Here is a 26,284-nt window from a genome sequence, read left to right as displayed (position 1 = left end):
AGGGAGGCAGGGCTCTGATTCCGGCTGCGTCTGCAGCTCCACGCCGTATCTGACGACCCTGACAGACCGGAAAATGACACCTTGGAGCCCAGGGGCCGCTTTGTGACGGCTGTCCCACGCTCCACTCCGCCATAACGCCAGCAATTTCGCCCCGCGCTTTTGATGCAATTGTTAGCGGATCAGTCATAACTTTGGCCCCTGTGAAGTGGCAGCACGGCAGCCGCAATCCCCTCCCGAAGGGGTTTTGCCTGCCCGCCTTGCACGGCTTTGGAGTTGTAGGCGGCCTGCTTGCGAGGTCTCTGGACTCATCGCAGAATGTGTCTGAGTGTCTGCACTGAAGGCCTGCTGGCTTTGCTCCTCTGTGCTTTCAAAGCCTTGGGGAGTTTGCTAATCTTCTCGGCTATGCTGTATGTTGAGCTGTTTAAAAGGAAACATTAAAAACCATGACACACAGGCCCAGATTAACACAGCATGTGTTCACTGCAAAGAAAAGAATAAAAAATGTGTTCAATGCAGTTGTAGACGGCATGAAGTTATCCAGCTTACTAATTTAAGTTACTCAAAGCGGGTAACTTGGTTTTAATTTAGTTAGAAAGGAGAACTACATACACTCTGCCGCTATGTATGGCAAAAAAAACGCGGTCAATATTACCTTACCTTAAAACTAAACTCCACACAACCATTACAATTGTTACAATTTGTATAATGTGAAATACAACAGTAATGTAACTTGAATGCGATTATGCATGCATACATTTGCTAGAAATAACTAATAGCAATGCAGGATATTCCGGGGAACACAAAATGAAAGTGTTTTTTGTGCCTCGTAAAAGCGAGACCTGAGGTTAAGCATATATTTTACATAATGTTTTACATAATTTATTGCCTAACTTATCCAAAGCCAGTGTGTGCTATTAACAAACATGTATTGTAAATTTTAAGGAGGAGCACAAAACGCAGTTAAGTTCTTGGTGTCATAAGTCCATATCATATTGTTTATCATTCAGTAAGCTGAGGGCGTTTGTTTAATGTATTATGTCAGTGTAGAAAGTAAATATTTATGACATACATAACAGCGTTAAATCCAGCCCCCTCGTTTCCCTCATGCAGAAAGATAACAAGAATTAAAAAATGCTTTTGATTTATGCATGCACTGATTGCAACAAAAGTAGAGATGAGGAACCTTGGATTTCCAATTTAATACGATTTATTGAGCTTCTTTGTGATACTAAGTTAATGTGATAATATATTTCACTTAATAGGCAGGGTTCAGCATTAATGCTGGCTTTTCAGAGGTCTTAAAATTTCTCGGCAAATACGGGGCTTGCACTTAACATAAGCTTTTATATTCAATGGAAGACTTAATGGATACCATTTATAAATCCTTTCCTAGTTTTTGCACATCCATCCCAGTGATGCGTACACACATGAAACACTATAAATGCAGCAATGGCCACAGTGCACAGTGACATCTTAAAATTTTTCTTTTGCCTGTTTAACCCATTGTGACTGCTTCAGTAAATTCTTGGTAATTTGAGAACTGTTTTTGCCTTTTGGCATTTCTTTTTCTGTCACAGCTGACAGGCAGCAGTTTAGTGAAATGGACCTTGATAGTCTCAAACAGTTTAGTGAACGATAAAGTCCTATTTGTACTGTTGGGGTCTTTGCAACTGGCTGGATTGATCAATGGGTCTTACAAGATTGGTATTCAAAAAAAGGAATATTTTCTGTGAAGGGACAAGTATAATGGGTTAACTTCTCCTTTGACAGCAAACATGCTTACAGACGCGAGAAGTACACAGTCATTCCTCCATCCACAGAGTGACCCACTTATCTATTTTTAGACAAATCAGGTTCCAGTGTTCACACCTGAATGCTCAAGTCATTTTAAGACCAGGAAACAAGAATGCCAGACTGTCACACAACCACAGGAAGTGTTTGCGAGGCCACGCAGTAGGTACAAACAAAATGCATCACTGTCGGGGTGTATGCGTTCCACGCTGGCAAAGTAGCCATGCTTTAATGGCTTTCCTTTGTCCTGTCATGTTCCGCAGACCTCAGCTATCTGCTTTGGAACAGCGTTTGTTAATACGTTATGCGCAGGGATAGCAAAGACAGTTGTCCAGCTTACTGTGCGCATGGCGTCCTCAGGACTCTTTGTGATGTTGAATTGCTGGTGATTAGGAGGGAACAAGCGAGGAAGTCCTTTCATGGCAAAGGAAGGAGCAGAAGAAGAAAAAAGAACTAAAAGTCCTCCCTAAACACCCCTAAATTGCACACCCCCTAGAGAAATCAGCCAGTGCTGTCAGGCACAATTTATATCAGTCATTCTCACCCCCTGTGATGATGTGCTTTATTTGAACAATTGGAACAATAGCAAAGAACCATTGTGTTGTGCGAAAGCAATGAAAAGTGGAACCATGGGGCGTACTGCCAGGGCCAATCTCACTTCATTGTGCCTTGTTGCTACCTCTAAGTAATGAACTTGAGTGAACATTTGTTTTTTTTCCCCCAATGCTTGAATATCATCAAGAGTTTGTCAGTTGCTGAAATGAACATAAAAGGTTGCATAAGAATTAGAAAAAAAATGTAACATGAAAATACCGCCCCCTGCCACAACCCCCACTCCACAGTACTTTTCACCATTTTTCCAGCCTCATTTCTACAGGTGTGCTGTCACCTCTCACAGAGCGTGGCATTTGTGTCAAACTGTTTCCCTCCACTGGACAAAAATAAGCCACTTTGCTACTTGCCGCCCTTTGTGTGAGCGTGCATTTGTAGTCCCAGCATGCATGTGACTCGCAGAAACCATAACCCTCTGAGAAGGTTAACGCGAAGCTCCAGAAATCATAGAATGAATTCTGTGCCTGCTTTGAAGAAGGTGGGTCGTGATGTGTGCTGACTTCTCAGGTGTGCTCCCTGAATGTGCTCCTAACATTACCCAGATATGCAGTCTCCACACATAAACTCGCCATTGAACTCAATTTCGCGGTTTTATCTCCCTATTGGCACAATTAATCTACAGCAGCGGCCGCAAGTGGTTGTGAGCATGTCCATATATAGTGTGTCTATGTAGGACTTTTTATTTTTATAAATATTTTACCCTACAGCAGTGCACAGCCAGCCAGTGCGCTTAGTACAAGTGAGACATCTTCTGCTCTCCAGAACCAAGGATGTCACTTTGTACTGCATCAAATAAAAAGTTCTTTCCTTTTTCAAATTCCATACTACTACTTTGAAATTGAAATGGTCCAAGCGCACACCTTGCCTACCAAAAACCAAATGCTATTTCATTGCATGGACACTGGATCTGGTTCTGACTTACTGAACTTTGAACTGATTTATCCTCTCGTATACTCTACTGATGAACAACTGCATTTTATTGATCCAGGACATAATCTTTCCTGTAAAAGATATTGCACACAGTCTTGCTGTCATTACCCTTTCATATATAGTCATTGTAGACAGCTACAGTTTATCCAAGGACGTCAAGGGATGGTGGTGAATACTATCAGTACACATTTTATGAAATGCCCTGTAACGCCTTCTTTTCAAATACGATTGTCTAACTGAATGGCACAGTCAACCTTTTTCCCTTTTCTCAAAATTGAAGCAAACAAAAAAATCTTTTCAAGGACAAAGCCACAGCGTCAATCTGATTTTCCTTGACAACTAGGGGAAAACTGATTTTCTCAAAGTGTCGGATTTGTGGCTTGTTTTGACTGCCAGCATTAGCAAACAAATTGCTGTGACAGCTATCTCTTTAGTCTTCTTGAAATATTGACACAAGAAAAACAGGTCTCATTTAATACAGTTGCCTGTGAAGGCAAGGATTGCTGGGCCATTTTGACAGGGAGGAAGATGACTGATAATTTCAAAGAATAAATGTCACAAGAGTATTCTGCAGGGTCTGCATCTTATAATATCCCTGTCAGTTTAGTTGTTAATGCATGGAATGGAATAGAGCTGCACGCACTTTCTCTCCACACGGAATCCTCCCCTTCCAAAATCAGAGCTTCAATGTTCCTAGGTCATGCATCCTAAGGAGTACGAGAGACAAGCACTTAAGGATAGCCATGTTTTATCTATTTTTTATTTCTATCAGTTTGGCTCAAAGAAGTCTAAGTAATCTAAGAGTAAGCATGTGAGTTAGTGAATCGTTCATGCTCACTGGTGCTCATTAGCAGCGAGCGTCGCTCTCACTCCGTCTCTCATTTGTGTCGTGTCAGTGTTTGTTTCCTGAAAGCTCTAGATGAGATCTTAGTGTACGTGACGTGCTCAGAAAGCTCTCTGATCGCAGCATCTGCTGCTGTTGGAAGTGAAGCAGTCAGTCCTGTTTTTTCTCCTTTTCCCGACGATGACACAGTTATGCACAGAAAGCCTCAATTATGAATCGTGCTGCGTGAAGCATTCTGTCTGAAGTTATCAGAGAGTCAAAGGCAGTAATGTGTGTCGGGGAGGTTGGGGGTTGGGGGTATTCGAACCCCAGTTGCTGTGGTTGGCAGTCTTCTCACGTACATTGACCTCAGCTGTATCATAACCACAACCCCAAGAGGTGAGAACCTGCTGCATTCCTTGAGGCATTACACAACCCCACCACCAGTCTCTCATGCATTTATAATGAAAAAGCCTCCTTATTCTGGACAGCATCCAGCAAACACTGATACGGTTGGGGGGGGGGGGGGGGAGTGCAAAAGGTAACATCTAAGTGCCGAATTCGAATAGTCAATTACCCAGAACTGAATATGTGGGCCCTCTCCGTGGCCTGGCGATAGCTGCCGTCACATGCTGCCGGGCGAGACTGGCAAGGGGAGGCGGGGTCAGCGGTAATGGCTCTCAGCAGCGTCGGAGAGGGGCGGCGTGAGGCGGGCTAAACGGCAGACTGAGCCATTTCCCAAATCATTGAAATGCAAGTTGGGGACATTTAATGAGACTGACCTTTACGCCTCCTCTCCCACTGTCTGTTTTCTGTGTCTGTGTCTGAGTGTCAAGGAGAACCTGCAGCCTCCTTCTTTCGCACTTACAGGGGTGCGGATCTTTGTTTATCTTGCGCCTGAGACTTAATGATTTTATTAGATTTTCAGAAAAAAAAAAAAGAAAAAAAGCTGAGCCAGAATTTCTCATAACTGGCACAATGGTGGAGAATCGTGACTGAATTTACGCAAATTCCCTAAATGGGCACCACAGATGTTATACAACCATTCTCACAGCAGAACAGTGCGGAGGGACACAATGGTGCCATGGCAACAGAGTGATACGTCAATATATCTGCTACAATTAAACTGCTGCTGGGAACATCGTATAACTTGAAGATGGTGTGAACAGAAAAAGGATGCTGTTTTTAACAGGCTGGCAAAAAAAGTTGTGTTTTCTGTTTCTTTTGTTTCCTTCCTGTTTTTGAAAACCAGCACATCAAACGGATTTTACCTCTATGCTTGCGTGTGACAGTGCCGGGCTGGCAGCATTGCAACAATCAATATTTCAGATCATTCGAGAAAACAGCATTTGGAGATCGAGTGGTGAAATCTTCATCACTTTTGCATGCATATTACGTGACCCAGGTTGTCCATGTTTGTGTGTGTGCGTGTGTATATCTGTGACATTTGCAGTGCTTTCTAAAAGCAACTGAATCAATACATTGTCACATCTCAAGAGAATTGACAAAGTTGCTGAACTTTGAACTCTTTCAATAGCTTTTCTAAAGCTCTCAAGCGTATAAGTCATCCACAATAGGGGACAGTATGCTAGAGCTAAATCCCACAATTAAGTCAAGCGTGGGAAGGAGGATGAGCAGGAAGAGAGAGAACACACACTTACGCTCTTATAATTTGTAAAACCTGCACCCTAATCAGGCCTAACACAATCACAATTTGTATATTATCATTAATATTAAAGTCATTTTATGAAATTGTCTTTAGTCACCAGTTTGCAAGTCTACTGTGTGGATGTGTTAGCAAGGTTAAATTCTGCTGAACTTCCACAGTACTATACAAACGTTGTCCAATATAGCGGCAAACACCAGAGAAATGAAGGTCACACAGTGAAGTACGCATGAAAGACTTCGCTTCCACGCAATTACACCCAAAGTCAAATACAGAGACACGACTGGCAGTGTGGGTTATCACCAACCGCAATTAGTCTCACTCAATATCCTATTGAATATTCTGAGAATTACACCTGCGCACTTCTAGTCCACATCGTCAGGTTGAGCAGGCTTGTGTTCAGAGATGTATTGCCGTTTACCATCGCCACAAAGCGCGAGAGAGTGAAACCATCAAATTGTGACTGGAGCGTGATTGCGTGTGGGAAAACTGATATGAGTGTTTCCTGGAAACCGCTTTGTGCTCTCTGTAAATGAAACGGCACTGCCGGTGGCCTCTTCATGAGAAGAGCCAGGACAGAGTAATGGCTGTCTAAAGGCAATATGACCTCCAAAAGCAGCCATTTGCTTTTTGTGTAATCTCAGTCATGTCCTGTTTCAACAAGACGATTCAGCCAGGGAGATTGCAGACAGGAGCTGTCTGGCCTGTGTCAATATTGTGTTGAGCTGTACTGATCTGCCTGCATTTTTGCGCTTGATGAGAGAGAAGCATTCTTACTGCTCAGACCCTGTATCATGTGAGTAGAATCATATGGCCTTAGAAATTGAGTACTCCAGGGATTCTAGTGCTACATGCGACAAAGGCTTGTTCTTGGTTGGTCTGGCCTATTTAATTGCATAAAGGTGATACCACTTTGCAGATTTGTGACATCCCCCTGTATTGTACTATTTTGGTGTTCCTCCATTTTGTGTGGTTGGACAATAGGGTAGAGAGGAACCCTTTGCTCATCCCCCTTCCGCATCTGAGGTAAGGGGATGCATTTGGTTAGTCTGCTTTCCCAGTGCTTGGTGGTGGTCTGACTGCTGCCAGTGTGGAGCATCTCTCCTCGCTGGTGGGGGTCTGCCTCCACCGACACGAGCAGATCCCAGCAGATGATAGTGCAGGAGCAGGGATCGCTTATCTCTGCAAGCCAGAGTCCAGACTGTGAGCCACTAGACCTGGCAGCTGTGATCATGTCTCCGTAAGTGAGGCTTCACGAGATCCATCAGCCAGGGGATTAGAACATCCCCTATGCCCACTGTGTTTTCATTTCTTTTGTCAGCTGCAAGCTGTATTCACACAAGACAATCACAAGTTCGTTTTTAAGTTTTAGTTTTTAAAAAAAGATGATTAAAGGGTCAGGGTGACCATAAACACACACACACACTCACACATACACACACACACACACACACACACTCATATACACAAATACACAGACATAGACTACATAGCAGACAAGAAATGATTCACCACAAATTATTCAGACAGAAGAAAGGTACCAAAAGCATGCAGGGCTGAGAAGTAAGTTAAGTGGAAGGTCATTTCAGAGGCACCTAACTCTGTCCATTCCGAAAATGGAACCAATATGAGTCGTTATGGAAGTGTCTTAATGATTCTGTACTATAAAGAGGGGTACAATACATCTCTAATTATTTTCCTTTGGGATTGTTTGAATAATTTTTCCAGCATTTCCAGCAACAGCACAAAGTCTTTGACTGAGGTGTTATTTGAATATGCCTCATAAAGCAATGTTTCAGCATGAAATTTACCGAACCAGATTAGTTTCAATTAGACAGAGCACATATTTTGCACATGATTTGCAAACATATGCTGTTAATTGCTTTTCATTAGAAAGTCAGCCCTCAGAAAGAATGCTAATTGTGAGCATGACCGTTCTCTTGATTCAGCAACCATCAGGGAAATCAGGGTCATTAGATGCATATACCTTCCATGCATTAAATAGGAGGCAATAAGCCCCTGTGTCATTAGCATACATATTGTAAGATTTAGTATAATGATCCCTCAACCAGAGAATCAGAATTGTTGTAAAAGATGGATATTTTAGTACTCCTTGTGAAATCCACACAGCTGATTATCTTCTAGATCTACTCAAATGGTTATTTCCGCAAGTGATTAGCATGCCAAAGATAGATACCTTTAGTCCTCAATGTAATTTTAAAGACAATTAACAATGAAAAAGAAAGTAATTTATTTTATGAAAAAAGATGAAAATATTCTAAGCATTCTGTGATCAGTCCAGTATTAAATCTTTACAGAATGAATATTGCAAAATTTATTATTGACACAATTTTACTTGTAAGGATAACATTTGGCAAAAGGGCTTACTTTTTTAATCAGTGCCTTGCAGCTGAGAAAGGTCTCTCTCTTTTGATCTGTTGTATCTGCAGGTGCTGTGATTTCACAGAAAATTGCAGTTTTCATCCGTTAGTTTTCTCTTTTCCCGTGTGGTCACCGGTGCAGCTTCATGATAACAATCTGGCCTCCGGCCTAAGGGGACAAGCTATCTGAGGTGGCCTCCAGAAGCTCAAAAAACAGTGGAAAAGCCTCCATCTAGAGCACCAAATAAGGAATACCTTGCAGAAGTTGCTTGGGAGAAGCCCCAGGGAGCTGACTGGGGACGTTCCTGGTGCAAAATAAAGGAGATGAGTGCTACAAAAACACACGCGGGGGGGGGGGGGGGGGGGGGGCGAGGGAGGCGAGGGGGGTGAATCCGCTTCGATCTATGGAGGTGCATGGCCAAAGTGCTCATTACTGCAGCCCCGGGAAGCCACGGGGATTCCCTCGACAAGAGGCTCCTCTCACTGCAGCCGTGTATGGAAAGCAAAGCAGGTGCAGTACGTGAGGTGGAAGAGCACCTGTGAAGACTTCAGCAGACTCGATCAGAGTGCATCCCAAGCTTGTTTTCCAAATGAAGTCCTTCCCACGTTGTTATTTGCTTGACGGACACCTTTGTCCCGTGTAACTTCATTTATTTATTTATTTTTCAAACATATGCATGCATACTGCTAGGTACTCATCGAAGAAATTCAGGTGAACCAGTGCCTTGCTCGTCGGTCCAACAGCAGTGGTCCACCTTGAAATAAAACCCAGTCTTTGAAGAAGTTTGCACGTCTTAATTTGCTTGACAGATGCTTTTATCCCATGTAACTTTGTTTATAAAATTTTTTCAAACATATACATTCACAGCTAGGTATTCATAAATTAATTCAGGTGAACCACTGAACGAATAGCTCCTTGCTCAAGGGTCCAACAGCAGTGCCCCACCTATAATAAAACCCACGTGTCTGCAGTCACAAGAGCAGCTCTTTAAACCCTGCACCACGCTGCTAACCTCATGCAGGGATAACTAACATTAATAGGATGGGAGAAAAGAAAATGGTGATCCTGTCTGGGAGGGAAAGTAGTCTTTGTGAGTTTATGTTGCATTTGGGAGCTGTGGTATCTACCCTGTGATGTGAGTTCTACTCTGCATACATATGTGATAATATGTGGCTGAAAAACTGAAACCAGACATTCTGCTGTCCTTCTGTTTTACTGGTGCTTGTTATGATCATCATGCCTTTATTCGCCTCCCACAATTAAAGTTTAATGCAAAGCCTCATGAAGTGCAGCGGATTGCTATGCTGTCATTATCCCGTCACTTGTCCATGCAAGTCACAGTAGTGTTTATTGTGCTGCATGTACAGTATACCAAGACTATGTGGTACAAACAGCAACTCAGCCATCGGGCAGATCGGGTAGGAAATGACAGCGGTAGAGATAGCAGAGAGGTGAAAATGAGAGGGGGAGATCTGTGACCTTGCAGAGCAGCTGAGCAGGGCTTCCTTCCCATCTCATCTTAACACGTGCCTTTGGATACGGATGATAATCGTTTCTAACATTGCTTTCTGCTGCACTTTCTGCTTTCCCTCCCTTTGTGATTGCGACTCAGTTTTTTCAATGTTTTGTTTTTGGTAACATAATTAGTTTTGCGTAAGAGGCAACACTAATGGCAAAATTAGCTCGCTGGCAAAGTGGTAATATATTTAGCTGTCTGATTGCAAGCCCGAGGTTTAATGGTTTACACTAATCCGACCTAACCCCGCAAAGCTAACCCCCCCCGACCTTAAATCCCCCACCCCACCCTAAGCTCTGTTGCTCATGCGTTTTAATTTGTAATGCGATCTTTAATCTTCCGGGAGCTGGGCTCCGGATCTCCAGAGGCCCATCAAGAAATAATGCAACTGTGACACGCTGTATCTCTATTAGGGCCAGGGCCCGGTCTTTGATCGCAGATTTACATCAGGGGCGCCTCGCGCTTCGCGAGTCGAAAACTCCCTGTGCATTAGAGAGAGGCACATCCCTTCCACTCACACTACACAGCTCTTCTTCTTTTCCCAAAAAACCCTCACAGGGAGCCACCAGTTTTGAGCTCTTCTTGGGCGGAATGCCTGCAGTCTGTCACAGTCGAGTAGGAAGTAAAAGAAGAAGAGAATAAGATAATTCATACATCTCCTCTTTATCTTCAGAACGGGAGCAAAGAGAAACAAAGCAAGTAGTAAGCGTAGCTCCATAAATCATCTCTTTTGCATTCAGCGCATTGGTTTCACATGTTTCCCTCTGAAAGGCACATACATCATGGCGGATGGTATGAATACTGAATTCGCCCGCAGTGGCACCATAGGGTTTGAGGGAGAGAGCTCGGTAATCATTGTGACGCTTCTGTCATGGATGACAGAAACGCACGACCTCCAACCATTCCTGTCATCATTGTATGCCTGGTGAAACCCAACTGTTTTCTCATAAATATTGCAGAATGATGACTGTGACTTAATACATTTGAACAGCAAGGATTTTCTTTTGATGAATCTAACCCCCTCTGTCATATTTTTGGTGGACTATTGAAAGATGGCTGCCATTTTTCATGTGTATCAGCTCTTGCTGAAGCCAGATATCAAATTTTTGAATGCCACATACATTTTCATGTTAAAATGGACTTTTAGAGACCTGAGTTTCTTATTATCAATCTGTGGACTGCATATCAAAGCAGTATTCATCTTTACATGTTAAATATGTTAAATGGTAACTACGCTAAAATTTCCAACTGAACGTATTACTGCTATGATTAATTATCACATGCTTCTGTTGAAAATTTCTTCATTTATTTTAATAACAAAGACCATATATGAAGATCATTAATATGAAATCCTTTAGCATGTTTGCTCACTAACTTCATTTATCTAGCCCTCTTACGAAGTATACAGTCCTCTCATTCTCTCTGTGCAAATTGTATTTGCAGTTTCTTTGTTACCTCATAAATGCATAAATACTAATTACATAACTGGAACTGGAACTGGAACAGGAACTGGAAGCAGACAGGAAGGAATGTAGACTCACTTTCAATAAAAACTGGATAAAATAGGCATTTCAAATGGTGGACATGTTTCAAGACAGCCTCCTTTACGTGCTTTGAAGGCTTGGAAGTTGATTGAATAAAAATGATTTAGAAACAAAGTGTCCCCTTTAACATGCATTGCATTGGAGAGGGGAAATGCCAGCTGCTGATGTCCGAGAATGACATTCTTGTGGACATAAATACAGATTTGCCTTCTGTGAAATGATAGCCTGTAAAAGTATAAGCTAATATTACTGAACTAAAACATGTGAGGTAAGGAGTAACATATTAAATTGCCTATTACTGACATTCTACTTGTACGATATGCACATACTTCTTCCAGCTCCTCTTTTGTTAAATTTGAATTTGCAAAATTACATTCGCCATGAGCAACATTTTTTTTCCCAAAAATTGAGAGTAAAGCAATGAAGCACTTTTTGATCACAACCCAAAAGTAGCATTTGAAGTTTACCCCAACAAGCCTGCAGAAGCCCTTGGAAATGTGAGACAGGGAGGATTTCAAGGGCTTCTGCTTTAAATCTGGTGCTCTCTGAAACTTTCAGTCCTCTTAGGTCTTCTGTATTCTGCGCACCTCCCAGGTCCAAGATCTGAAATGCTTTCTGATTCCTTTCAATCTCGGTGAATTTGTAGCCTAGGCCCCCTGTTGGGAGAGTGATAGTACTGCAGTGAAAGAAAGCTTTGATGTGTGCTCTGTGTGCTTTTCTGCTTTAGCGTGGTGACAACCCTTCTTTTCCCAAAAACCTTTGGTGTAGCTGCTCTTCTCAGTCAGCAAGTCTGCACTGTGGCTTTCTGATTCCTGCTAATTCAGTATTAAAATGGAGGCCTGAAGCCCTTCTGATGTTTATCGCTGAGCACTCACCCAAACCATCTGATTAAGGATACCGAAAACATTGGCCAATGTCTGCATGTTACAGTGCAGTTAGTTATTGTTGCTGTTCAAATAGTTTATGCATTCAGCAAACCTCTGTATAACATACCTAGGGCTCTGTACTGTGGAATGCTGGTAAATAAAGAGGAAGGTTTCTAAGCATGCCTCTCCAAAAACAGTCTTCAAAATCATATGAGGGAAAATATGACAATCAGCTAGCAAGTGCTACTTCCACTTTAGTTTCTGACCCATATCTTAGAAAAATCGAATCTGCTAGCTTAAGAAGGTGTTCGTTGGATTTTTCTGCAATATTGCTCAATGAAAAGTACTTACATGACTTTTGTACTTTTTTGTTTTTTGTATTATGTTTCACAAGGTGTTAGGGTGGTTGTCCAAAATGTCTGTTATTTTATGGTTCCTGATATTGTAAAAAAATTGTTTACTTGGTAAGACTGCTATTACAATTCAGTTATTTTCATGGTTTAATTGTAGTGGGACACAAAAGACACACATGTTAAGCTGTCAGCCATTAATAGTTTTCTGGAACTGGTTAAAATGTTCTGTATTCATGAACAATTCATTCAGCCAGTTCCACATTACTTTGTAAAGGTCTTGAAAAATCTCTCGGGGAAAAAATGAGAAGAAAAAGCCAATGTTCATATTCTGCGCTTTTGTATTACAGGCATGAACTTCACTGCTGCTTTTTGATAGAAGTTCAGTTACATTGAGTGATATCGGCACGCCAAAGCATTTATCTTATTAATGGTGCACTAAATCTGTCTTCAAACCGGTAACCTGGATGAGTCAAACTGAAGAGGCGGTGTTAACCTGTCACTTTCCGTAGGTTATAGATATGAGCATACAGTGAAGAATAAGGGCATTCCAAAGCTTTTGTCTGGTCATATGGGGCTGTAAATCTTTCATGGTCTTGACCTGAATGTCAGGAGCCTTTTAGTTTGGTTTCCCAAAGAAAAAAAATACTTTCTTGGTTCAGACTATGTGCAACCTTGGCCACAAGCTTTCTTTAAACAAGCGAAATTTGGCTTACCCAAATTCGGTCACGCTCACTCTTTTTGCCCATGATTGGCTGTCTACAGTAAGAAGCAGCCTGTGAGCATGGCCACAGCCTGTCTCAATTCACCAGGGCTTTCTGGCATGAGAAATGGAAGCCCAGTGTTTCAGATGGCTTACACTGTAGGTGATTACCCTAACCGGACCTGAATGTTGGTGGTCTGTGTTCTGCCTTAATGTAAGGAAACACAGTGATGGGGAGAGGGGGGCGGGGGTGCAGGTGTTGCCTAGAGGCATTCAGGAGATGGAGTGCTATGAAGAGGGAGTGTGCTGATGTTGGATGGGGTGCCTTTCGCACCCAGCATTGATGGACAGAACCCTCACTATCAACCCCCCCATGGGGAAATCTCCATCAGGGTCTCTGTAGGTGTATGTACAGTACGCATCTAATTATAACACCCCTGTCTGCTTGAAGGCGATGATTAATGCCTTCAATTTGTTACCTGTGGTATATGAATATGGATGGAGGTGTCAGCTTGGATCAGCGTCTGTATTAATCACAGTCGCAGATACGAAGGCGGCCTCGCCGAAATTTACACCGAGCGATCCGCGCCATGCTGAGTCACACGGTTGTTGTCCTTTAATTGCTGGCTCCCTGGCAGAGGTGATGTGCCCCCCCCCCGGTGTGCCCTGGGGGCACGAGGCAATTTTGCTTGATTGAGGGAGGCCCCCACGCCTGACATAGCTGGCGCTTGCTCCCTCCCCTGCGCCTCCCACCTGTCCCTAAACCTGTGTGAACTGGGAGCCTCTGGCACCATCCCTGGCCATCGTGGACCTGTCGTCCCACGTCGCTCATTACATTAATATAGCTTGGAAGAGCTCCGCTGCAAATACGCCAGGCTTGGGTAAACAGAAAAGGAAACACATTGTTCAGGCAAGGGAAAAGAAGATGCAGCGGCACGAACTGCTTTGTGTCTGTGAATGTTTTCAGGTATTGGTGTATTAACAGGACTTGGACGGGGGAGAATCAAGCCTGTGTGAACCAAGCCAGCAACGAATGGCAACGAAAGGGGCACAGAGCTTGCCTCTCCTTTCAATAGAACATGTGTGTGTGTGTCCGTGTGTGTGTGTGTGTTCGTGTGTGCCTGCGTGCCTTTGTGCCTGCATGCGAGCGTGCAGGTGTGTGTATTTTGGAACACCGCTGATTGGAGAAGGATTGCAAACTCAGGCAGACACCGCAATCCTTAAAAACAGAAAATAGGCAGAGCACAGAGACAGAGCCGACAGCATTGTCTCATGTAATCCTCAAAGAACTATGATTAAAAGGTCCCAAAGGAACAGGACTTCTAAAAACAAATGTTTGCAAACAGCAATCGCTGATTTCATTTTAAAAAAGAGAAATCCCCTTCCCACGCATTTTTCCCTCATTCATACACTGTCTACTGTCATACACATCTGTTGTGCAGTAATGCCAATGTAAATAATATAAATAGTTCTGAAATTTAGTTAAAATACATGTATACATGTATGTCACATTAATTGCTGATGTGCATTTTCTCTTATTCACAATGTAATACTACTTTTTCACTACTGATTAGCATGTAGAGGCAGATATCTTGTACGACTCAGTAGTTGTGTAATTTCTGGGTCACCAGGAAAGCTGTATCTGACAGTGTGTTGCTGTGGTTTCATCATGCCTCAAATCATCATGGACGTTTCTGCTGAAGTGCTTAACGCTAGGCTGGTACCAGCTGAGGAAACCTGAAGCGGGACACCACCACCCAGAAACTCTTAGAATAATGATGTCACGTTTGTCCTTCAAAAGTGGTTTTTGCCCACAGTAACAGTCGATGAACTGAATTTTAAACAAAGTGTAGGCTTAATCAACAAGAGCCTTTTATTCTTACAAAGCAGACACATTATGAGCCCGCTCCAATGAGATGTGAATAGAGAAGGACATCAGAGGAGACTGTTGCCAGACAGCCATTCAGTGTCTGCACAAAGAGAGGAACTGCATGGATACAAATGGAGGCAAATGAAGACTGTGTCTGTATGATATTTGTCCTCAGCTCTAGCGACAGGCATAAGAGTCAGGACTCACATTATGCTGGGCCAAGGTATGAAAATGTATTCTGCAAACATTCTGCAATGTTCCATGTAAGTATGCGCTACATTCCGACAGTTCCAGTATTGCCCTGGTAACACTGCGGGGCAGCGGTCAGGAAGCACAGGCTTTATGACATGTCACATCTGCACAGATCCATTTTTAATGTGGGAGATGAGGTGGTGCATATCAGCCATGGGACCTCGCTCCCTGGGGTGATCCTCTCGAGCCTGACAGCCCACGCCTCTTCCGATCGGACGAGGTCCTCTTGTCAGCCCCAGAGGGAGTGACACACAGACCACGGCGTGGACCCCCCACGGACCCGCCCACAGCCTCTGAGCCAGTCTCCTGAAATGAATTGATTAATTGGCAGGCCTGTCGAACGTGCTCTTTGCCCCGAAGGGGTGACAGACTAGTCCAGGGGGGGCCAGCTGAGTGGAAAAAACCAACACGGTCACGTTTTCCTTTCTCCCACCTGCAAGGTTTCAGACTTGCATCTAGGCGGAGGAGAAAAGGCGGAGCGATGCTTCCCGCCGTTGGTGGCGTGAGAGAGTCTGCCGGGGCAGATACACCCGTGTCCACGTTTTCATCCTTTCCACTAATCTGCAACGGGCGGCTTTCCTTATCGTCCGCCACACACCTGGAGGGCCCAGATATCTCCGGAAGGAAGAGATGCCACAAAACCCCAAACAAGCATCACTGACGGTGCTCCAAATGGTATAATCCTCACCGTCTGAGCATGATCCAGGAGAGAGCTTTCTCGTGCCTGCACTGTCTTCCAGAAGCAAATAGGCCTCCTCTTCTGTTGTGTTTCCTCAATTCCTCAATGTACACCAGACAAAACAACAAAATGTGCCATTCTAAACGTTATTCTAGTATGACGATGGGACAGGTGTGGTGGGAATCGATGGTAGCAGTGTGTGAGTGTATGTGTCTGTGTGTGTGTCTATGTGTTTGTATGTGTGAGTTTCCCCCTCTACAGGCCATTAAAGGAAGATGAAGTGTGAGCTACAAAGCTGACAGTAACTAATCGTATTTGAGGGAGAGTGTTTGGACATGAACTCCTGCCAGGCCTGTTTGCGGAGCGGCTTTTGGCTGCCCGTGTGCTGCCTGACTTGGACCAGTCACTTCAGATTTAGCTCCTAATAGTTTTATGTGGGGGGGGGGCTGGGCAGAGCTGGAACCCTCTGTATTCAATTGCATGAGAGCTGAGTTGCCGGGGGAACAGGGGAGTGGTTGATGCTGTGGACTGATGCCAGCAGAGAGTTCTCCTTAAGGGGTCCAGCGACGCCTCTGGTTTTTGCTACATATAAATCCTACTTGCATAATAAAATCAGTGCTCAGACTCAACCATAGCTGTGTAGTCAAGGTTCCCAGTGTTTCCCTGTTTCAGGAGCATAGGACATTCGCAGGATCGCAACGCTCCAGTAACAGGCCTGCTCACCCCTGCTCTAGAGAACATGCGAGTCATGTAGGCGCAAACAGAGAAAACACGCACAGGGTCAATGCGAATCCTAGCTATCCGCCGCTAGGCCCCGCGGACAATGCTGTCTCCCCACAGGGCCAGACGGATGAACAGTGATGTTCTCAGCGGTCGGACATCAAAGTGAAAGTGAAAACAAGGTCGAGCGGTGTAGCCCCGCTCGCTGTCAGCGTGGCCAATAAAAAGGACAGCAGACGTAATGGATGCCGTATGGGGTTAGTAGTCTGGGGGTGCAGGCCCACATAAACACAGGAAGGAGGACGGCGCTGCCACGCATGCTTAATCGTCCCATTAGGGAGACGAGGCAAATGAAAGGTATTAGAAGGGCACCCTGGAGGATGCATCAGTCTTTTGCGGAACGCGGTGGGTAGGCCTGTCTGCCTTGGTTCTGTGGGAGTGAATAAGTGAGTGTTGTGAACACAGTGCGCACCACTGCACACGTCACCAAACACTGCCCTGCTGGCCCACCACCGCGGCTAGAGCGCATACAGAGGGCAGTGAGCCACAGCGCTCCTGTTGAACGGCAAGCTCTTTTGTGGCACCGGAGTTAAATGTTATGACGTGCCAGGTTAAAAGCCGGTTCAAAGAATGTTCCAGGAAGTGCGAATGCCTATAGTGCTGGCTGCGACTCAGAACTTGATAAGAGCAATTTCTCAAATAATAATGGAAGTTTATTATATTGTTATTTATTGATTTGCTTTCTGTGAATGAAATGTGTTGATACAGGTCAGACCGCCACCTTTGCTTCTGTTCCTACATATGGTCAGGTGTGTTCATCTCAGTCACCACTTATAGTACCAGTCAAAGGTTGGGTACACCTGCTCATAGAAGGGTTTTCTTTATTTTTCCTAGTTTCCATTTCCATTTTTACTTATATTCCATTTTAGAATAATAGTAAAGACATCAAAACTATGAAACATAAATGAAATTATAGAGTGACCAAAAACCAAAAAAGTTTTAAACAAATCAAAATTATTTTAGATTAAAAAATATTTTTTAAGAATATCATTTGTTTTTTGGAAGGAAATTCATACTTAAGCATCAGCAGCACTTCTCGTAATTGTCTAAGAAACAAATTCCAAGCATTTAGGCGTAAGACTTTAGATCAAAATGTCTTTGAATGCGTGTTTCCCATTATCTTAATCAGATGTGTCCAGATTTTTTTTACTGGTTCTGTATGATTGTGTCTGCTGTGTAAATTCTCATCTGCAATGAATGTCAAATGGAAGGGGTCAGAGGATGCATCGAAAGGCCACTCGCCATACTGAAAGGCAGCATGTCAATTCAGAGAGACATGTGGGGTTGAGGTCTGGCATGGGACTGGAGGCCCGAGGGTTTGACCTGTTTCGACAGTGCTGTCGTACCCTTGGGCGGGGCATTTAACCTTAATTCCTACAGTAAAGGGGGGCAGCCGTGTTCGGGGGCGATGCATGCATGTTATCAAGAACGTAAGCCCTCGAACGGGGCGCTGTTCAGCACAATGAAAATCCAAGGAGAATAGAAAAGGATTAGCGGGAGTGAGTGGTGTGGGGTGTATTAAGGTGACAGTAACCTTGTGAGGACGTTGATGAAGTAAGTGTGCGGGGCAGAGCGTTCCTTGTACGTGGATCGAGAGCGTGAGCGTGCCTCTTTTTTTCTGCCAATGGTGGGATGGTTGCGGTTCGCGGTATTGGATTTTATTTGCTCCTGCACGAGCCGGACGGGGTCAGCGCTGCTAGGGCTCCAGCCGCTAATTTGCCCTGCCTTCAGTGGAATTACACGGTTACGCGCGGATCTCTAATTTCACGCTGAAAGCGGCACCCCCCCTAACAGCCATTGTGTTATCTGACAACACGCTCGTAATCTCTCTCCCCCCACGCTCTCCCAGGACCTCAGCGCTGGCCATGCGTGACTCGGGCTGGGCAGGAACGACCTCCCAGGAATTCTCCAGCTCCACCCCTGCACTGGTGTTTCCTGTCCGTCCTTTAACGCACGTGACCTTGAAACCACGCAACAAGAAGAGACCCCCCCCCCCCCCCCCCCCCCGCAGCACCTTAGGACATCTGTGCAGACAGATAACAATGCACAATGAAATGATGAAAATGAAATAAAATTTTACAATCATGTTTTACATCTTTGCTTTGCTCATTTGGAGGCTGGTTTGTATCGCGTCTGATCCAGATGAGAAATTCATTGCTGTTTTTTAATGCAGCAATAGAACAGAATTCCCCTGGCAAATGTGTAAATGGGTATATTAAGTGCAGCTCCAGCTGGTTCGCTAACTGGTTTTTCTGCTGGTAAGCACAATGAGCCTGTCATAGGTGTACTTCTTTACACTACATCACTGGGTAATGAGATTGAAATTGTAACATACCGAAAAGGTCTCAGAATGAATCTGACGTCTGTTTCAAACACAAGATGGTCAAAAAAAAAACCTGTTTGTTGTTCTCTGGGATTATGCTCACATGAATTTTTGACTGGAGCATCATTGAGGCTTGTAAATTTACTCTTCCCTAAAAGCCATGCTCCCCCCCCCCACCCCAGATAAGCATGTGATGTTTTTCCAATGTGTTGTTTCTCTCTAAACCTGATACTGAGTGACTCCCTCAGCCACAGTGAGCTCCTTCACCTGTGTGATGTCCCGGCCCTTAGCACCTGTGGGAGAATCTGCCTCCATGTCTCCAAGCTTGTAAATGTGCCTCGCATCTTCCACAGACTCAGGCTGCTGTTTGCTGCCGGTAGAGCCCAGCTGACAGGACACTCTGCCTGACTTTTGAGCTCAAACTCTCTTTAAAGTGGGACATCGCTTTGACGATTACCCCAGATCTTTTCCAGCTATGAGTGCAGGCCAGTGGCAAGCATGTGATTCATGTTCACCCACCACACCCACCCCCTTTGCATAGCCCCGCCCAGTTTAGTGGGATTGAGTAGTCGGTCCTCCACCCCACAGCTGCATCCCACATCCTCTGGTGCAGCCCCTGACGTGTGTGCCTGTGCAGGCTGGAGGCTGGAAATGATGGAGGGATTTTTAATCGGTCCGGTACATGCCCCCTAATTGCAGCGAACATAATGACCTGCAGCAATGAGCCCCGGAGCGGAGTGCTCCCCCCAGATCAATACGCCCTCATTTCAATCTGTCAGAGCGTGCAGGGATTCCCTCTGTCACGGGGGCCGGCGGTAGCGGTAGGGAAACGCGTGAGAGCACAGCAGAGCGGGAGGTGCTCGGCATATTTTGAGGCAGGGGGTGATTGAGTTCCCCAAATTCCCACACGGCCCCCCCTTCACACATGTTAACGTCCCAGCACTCCCTGATCCCCGATCTGGGCAGGTCTCGCCGCGTGAGGGTGGGAGAAGCACATCTGAGCAAACCCGGCTCTGTTTGAACGGTGCCTCTGAAATATGCATGCGCTGCCGGCCGCCGTCAGAGCGCCCCACATTTCACAGCCCGGCTGGTGGGCGAAGCTGCATGCTGATGACTTTCTGCGGGCTGACGCCCGAGCGTTTCGGGAGTGCTGGGGAGGGATTAAAAGTTTACTCCTCGGCTCATCCGCATCGGTTACACTTCATGATGCTGCCATGATTCAGTGACTCCGCTTTTGGGCTGGAAGTGGACAGATGTCATTTCACCTCAGGAAGTTTCTGGAAGCGCTGAGCAGTTCTGTCCGGTCTGCCATATTTTTTCAGTTTAACAGGGATACACAACTTCACACAACTGTGTGTGTATGTGTGCATGAAAACACATGTAATATATCAAGCATATATATGTATATATACAAATCATGCTGCATGTCATGCAGCATTTCTAATATTATTGACTCCTTATATGGCTTTTTTCTTGTGTTTGTACTCTGCCTCACTTGTAAGTCGCTTTGGATAAAAGTGTCTGCAAATGAATAAATGTAAATGTAAATGTGTGTACATATTTTTACAGACTGCCTCCGCAGGGAGTGGCATGAATAGCATAGCGGACAGGGAGTAACACTTGTAATTGGAGGGTTGTAGATTTTAGCCCTAGGGGCACTGTTGTTGTGTTCCTGAGCAACTTCATTAACCTGCTGTATGTATCAGTGAAATATTCCAGTGAATAAACAGATAACATGTAAGTTGGAAGCTATCAGAGTTTGCCAAATGTTTTAATGTGTTTATCTGAGAATGGAACATAGTGAGTTACTCAGATTTCCTAGGTCTTTGGAGCTGTGCCCTCCACAGCTCCCCTAAGTGGAGTCATTAGCACAGATCAGAGGAGGCGGTTTCAAAGTTCAAGGAATGAATGTTCGATTTACAGGTCGAGTGATGAAGAATAGTAAGTACGTTCATTTCTGAAATACGACAGAAAGTGGTTGCACTCTTTAACCTTCATCAGAGCTCTATGAATGTGCTGGAATCAATCAGAGAGAAATGTGGACTAACATGTGGCTCCTTTTGAGCCCCTATTTCTCATCTCTGAACAGGATTTCCACACTCAAATCTCATTTCCAGTGCAGCACTATACATATTTATTCTGCAGCAGCCTTGGGTGTGTCATGTTAGCAGTGGGAATGTAAGAATGGTTTGCCATGCTGTTATTCCTGTCTGCCACAGATCACAGGAGGAAAGAGACAAATATTGAACGTGGAAAAAACTGTTTGCTTTGTGAACAAGTGTAATTAGCTCTGAAGAAATTTGTCTGTTGTCTGATACTACAGCAGCAGTATTGAACACAGATAAGCGGAGAGTAAATATCTTCAAGCAAACCTGTGCACAGCTGATGAACAGTGACTATCCATTAGAATTAATTGGAGGCTTTTTTTTATTTGTTTGTCTCTTTGGTTGGAGACAAGTGCTTCAAGTCCAAACTGTTGCACAGGCAGGGCTGTTTTACATGTGAAAAGACTGATTTAAAAAAAAAAATAATAATCTTTCAGTGACGTCACAGTAGACTCAAGCCTCTTTGGCAGATTTATTTAAACCAAGCTTCTTTTTTTTTAGAGGTTTATGGTTCTGTTCATTTTTGTCTCACACAAGTCCATGGAGCCATGGTAAAGCACTGCTGAGACCACAAACAAACATGCTACAGGCAAATGTGGTAATACCCAAACACAGAAACCAGGGGTACTGTTTACTGTAATGAGCCCACAGACACACTCACACATGCACACGGCTTGCCGATCTAGCCTTGTCCATGCCTTTCTTAATGAAATATTGAAGCGGATCACGTCACTTTGCCCTAACCTTTAGACCGTGTAAACGCCCCCCCGCCCATGCCTACCCCTCCCTGCCCCCTATGTGGCCCCAGCTTGCAGGAAAGTGCACAAAGCCTCTCTTTTATCTGGCAGACACAGGGTAGGAACGGCCACGGGGTACTGACGATGTTCTCAGGCAGTCCAATCCAAGCCTAAATTCAAAATGGTCCTACAACTTAATTATTGATGCGCAACAAGACATTTAGTCTGATTTGTAAGAACAACCTTGGCATACGTTTCCCCTCTCCCTCTCTGAAGCACTGAGATTTAGCCAAACGGCAGGATTTTTTTGTGAACTTGTTTCTTTTCTCCAAACTCTATCCTGCGAAAAAGGACTGCACACCGCAATGAGGGCAGGAATCAGAGTTTGAATACATTAATAATGTAAGGCTTCATTCTGTTCGATTTTGGTGTTTTCACCCCCCCCCCCCCCATTACCAGTTACTGTTAAATCAGCTTCTGTTGAGCTACAGCCTTAGGTGCAGATTGATTTGAATCGCTTTGAAAGTGATTCACTGTGAGCTCTCTGTAGCAGAGCCTAGATGATGCGCGTCTCAAGCTATGTTCAAACCATTGGCTGTAAGCTGTCAGCCGTGCATGTTCTTGGTTCTGACCCTAATGATAGTTGAGGATTTGAACTTATGTCCTCAGCCGTTTTGCATTCTTCCACCCAGTGACATAGCTGTGGCTTATGCACTTACATACCCGTGGAATTATTTGAGCTTTGATCTGTTTCCACAAAAAAAAAAAAAACCCTGAATCCAGACGCCTGCCTTAAGAGTTGAGTCATATTTTTTGCTGTGGTGGAAGAATGTGATGTGATGGAAGAGGTCAGAGCAGCCAATACCAGCTCCGATACTCATTCCGTCTGAACGGATTAGGGCCAGGACTGCTGCTCCCGATACCAGCAGACCCACTGATTTATGAACTTCCCCTTTCCACATTACTTCAGCTCTGCCTCACTTGCCGTGCTGTTGCCCCGGACAGCACTGCTAAATGGGAGTCAGGTCCCATTCCGCACATGTACATATGCATGCACACATATATCCGTACACCCACACAAATACTCACACATGCCTGCGCACATACATATACATACATACATATGTAAATGCATGCGCACATGTATACCTCACACACACGTAGTCATTCCCCCCTGCTCTAAGTGTGCTTCCATCAGCAGTATCATTTACAGAGCGTGTAGTTGGGTATCAGAGTGCGTCTGTATTGATGAACTCACCCCCCCCCCCCTCCTCCCCCCCGGGCCCCCTCTGCCCTGCAGGGGGTATGGGATATATCAGTGCTCCTTGTCTTTCTAATACCTTGTTGGCCTGAAAGCTCCCAATTCCTCTGAGGAGACGGCCCCCCCCTGTTCCCAATGCCCAGGCTGCCACCGCCACCCCGGGTTCACCAGAGGCCAGGATTATGCAGATGTGAACTCCTGGCGACTCGCACCTGGGCTTGACAGGGCGTGAAATGGGGAACGCGTCCCCCTACGTGCCGGTTCCCTGTAAACTTCCTCACTGCGCGTGGTAGCAGGGAGCGGAGCGGAGGCGTTTTTTTTTTTCCTCAGTCCATTCCTGTGCGGCTGAGATGCTTTTCCCCTGCCCACGCCTCCAGTACCACAGACCATACAAATAAGAGACGCTCAGCATGGTCAGCCCTGAAGCGCTTATTTGAAAACCAGAGGAAAATGAACAAATAGTGCATTTTTATCACCTGGACATCACTTTTAACCTGCTGTTTTATTATTCAGTGTGTCATGTGTTTTTGAAAGAAATCAGTTTAAAAAAATTGTAAATTTTTAAGTAATTCTTGTTCTATGTATGATATTTGGAAGAAGACATTTTAACCCTGCTTTTAAGCATGTACATATACAACAATTAAGAGATATGGCTGTTTATTCTGTTTGCTATAGAAATTGTAAGCTAAAATATTAATGCGTTTCACTGTGAAATCTGGCTCCCAAAAACGAGGCTTACAACCTATGGTATCTGAGGCTCCACTGGTCATAAACATTGGCCAAAAGCGTTTCTCGTGAGAGACTGGAGCAGTGCATACACAAAATATTTCTGGATTTAAACTTGCTTGTGTTCATTTGATATTCTGTTAGTTGTGTGGATCATGCCTGGCAGGTTTTTGCATTCTGAAAGCAGTAAGCACAACAGAGTTCACATGTTACACATGCTGCCCTCAAGATAATGAGACTGTTTATTCATTTGATTGACATAACCTCTGCATTCACGCAAAGAATTGCTGTTTTGAGATTACTATATGCCGATGAAATATTTCTTTTTGCCAAGGTTTGTAAGTCAAATGGTCAATGGGGTATGTCAAACCACATGCTGTTAAATGCAGTATCAAATATAACAAATGAAATAATAATCTGAATGGAATGATATTAATTATGAATCATTAAGAAATTGTTATATCTGAGTGAGAATTGATATTCTTGCAGAAGTTTCTGGTTCAAAACAAGCTGCTTCTCACTAATACTCGGACTAAATATCCCAGGCAGTCCTTTTGTTGGTACGTAATGTACATTATTTGGGTAAGTCTGTAAATGTGGAAAGAATTCACACCATGGTTTCTGCTTAAACAATTATTAATGCATATTTACTGATGTCAAACCATGAGAAGTGCCAAGAAAATCAGAGACTTATTTTATGTATTTTTTCCATCAGAGAGCTTCTTCACTCGGTCTCCCTCTCTCTGCACAGATAATGTTATCTAATCACCTTTGTCCGTCGAACCTTTCGGTGTCCATGGATGCTTTGTTCATTATAGTTTTTCATGCATATGAAATGCTGATGTGCATTCTGGCTCCAGTTACCCAGCAGTTATCCATATTTGTTTCCCTGTCACACAAAGCCCAGAGCTCATTGATCAGAGCGCTATTGATCGAGTTTGGTAATAGTCAAGACATCAGCGACCCTGTATAGCTCCAGTGGGCATCAATCCCCTGAGAATTCATACAAGTCTTTGCCTTGAGATCTTAGGCTACACATCAGCCCCCAACTAGACAAATGCATTCATTTTACTCAACTTCTCTTCTCTCTGCCTGCGTTCTCTCAGCACAAAGTTTTGCCATAGTAACCAGACAGATAATGCAGCAATCGCACACAGCAGACCAACCTGAGGAGCAACAGAACATGTTTTCAAATCTTTACATGTTTAGATGAAAAGGCCACATGATAAGCTGTTTCAAAGTAAGACCTGGTTAATAAAAAACACATTTCAGAGCTTCAGAAGTCCCTCCCTTCTCCCACAGAGAGACAGACCACACAGAATGGTGTCTTACCTTATGAAGCTGCCTTGAAAAGAGCAAAAAAACAAGACATATAAGATCCTTGGGAGTTGTGAGAGCATTCTCTGGCTCAGACTCTCAGCCTTGTTGAATGATTTTGCAGGAATAATTTGAATTACCAAATCCACTGCTCAGCCTGTGAAACTGGGCAAGAGGGCATTCTCTTGCAGAGTGGGTCCAGATTAGTCTGTGCGCAAAGTTCTCCTCTCCCCCTCCCACTTACTCCCGGCAGGTGTAAAATCCAGAGTAGTTTCTTCCCAGGTCTTCAGGCTGCGAGTGCTGGCGTGTGAACATGTGTGCATGTGTGAGTGTTTTGTGACGGAGTGTGTTCCTCTTTCTTTTTCTCTCTCCCTCTGTCTGTCTGTCTCTCTCTATCTCTCTCTCTCTCCCGCTCTCTCTCTTTTTTTAATGGCCAGCTGCTTGCTCCAGGAATTACAACGGGAAAAGATTTAAAGGGCCAGCAGCGCATTTGATGCCTGTAAGATAGACTGCTCGCAATTAGCCTCAAGTGTGGGAGAGAGGAGAGATATTTATGTCTGTCTGCTCCTGGGAGTGGTGGTGGTGGTGGTGGGGGGGTCTCTGGGAGCTGGACTCTGACAGGGCTCGAAGATCTTTCCCCACACATTGAAATAAAAGTCAGTCAAGGGAATAGGTGGTCCAAAGGTGTGAAAAAACTGACACGGCCAGACAGCACTTGGCCAGATGTGGGGGAAAGCAGCCGAGAGAAAACTATGGTGAGGCTGTAACCATTTATTCAACCCCTTATGTTCACTCTGATTAGAACATTTATTAACACTCACCACACCACTCCCACGTACACGCTTATGCACATATGTGCACAAACTTACTGGGGAGGGAGGGCACTGTGTCATAACATCTGGCATTTCAGACTCAAGTGACAAGGAGGCTACCTTGTAGTGCATATCGAGGCACACTCTGGAATATTGGACCTGGACATTTAGGGTTGTGTATGTCCCTGGTACATTGTTTTTCATGTAGTTTATTGCTCTTTAAGTGTTCTCTGTCAGTA

At 44.4% G+C, this 26,284-nt stretch overlaps 1 protein-coding gene across 2 annotated transcripts in view; it reads right to left on the bottom strand.

Annotated features, from left to right (window-relative positions):
* Positions 1–25,599, bottom strand: part of glra4a (glycine receptor, alpha 4a) — a 42,706-nt gene extending 17,107 nt beyond the window's left edge. For both annotated transcript variants that reach the window (XM_036547909.1, XM_036547910.1), the window contains exon 1: positions 25,249–25,599. In XM_036547909.1, the coding sequence (XP_036403802.1) occupies positions 25,249–25,316 (68 nt within the window). In that variant the 5' untranslated portion in view covers positions 25,317–25,599. The remainder of the gene's footprint in view (positions 1–25,248) is intronic.
* Positions 25,600–26,284: the final 685 nt, after the last annotated feature.

The sequence above is a fragment of the Megalops cyprinoides genome, chromosome 16 (genome assembly GCF_013368585.1).
Source record: "Megalops cyprinoides isolate fMegCyp1 chromosome 16, fMegCyp1.pri, whole genome shotgun sequence".
Taxonomy (NCBI): domain Eukaryota; kingdom Metazoa; phylum Chordata; class Actinopteri; order Elopiformes; family Megalopidae; genus Megalops; species Megalops cyprinoides.
This window is presented reverse-complemented; position numbering and strand designations above follow the sequence as displayed.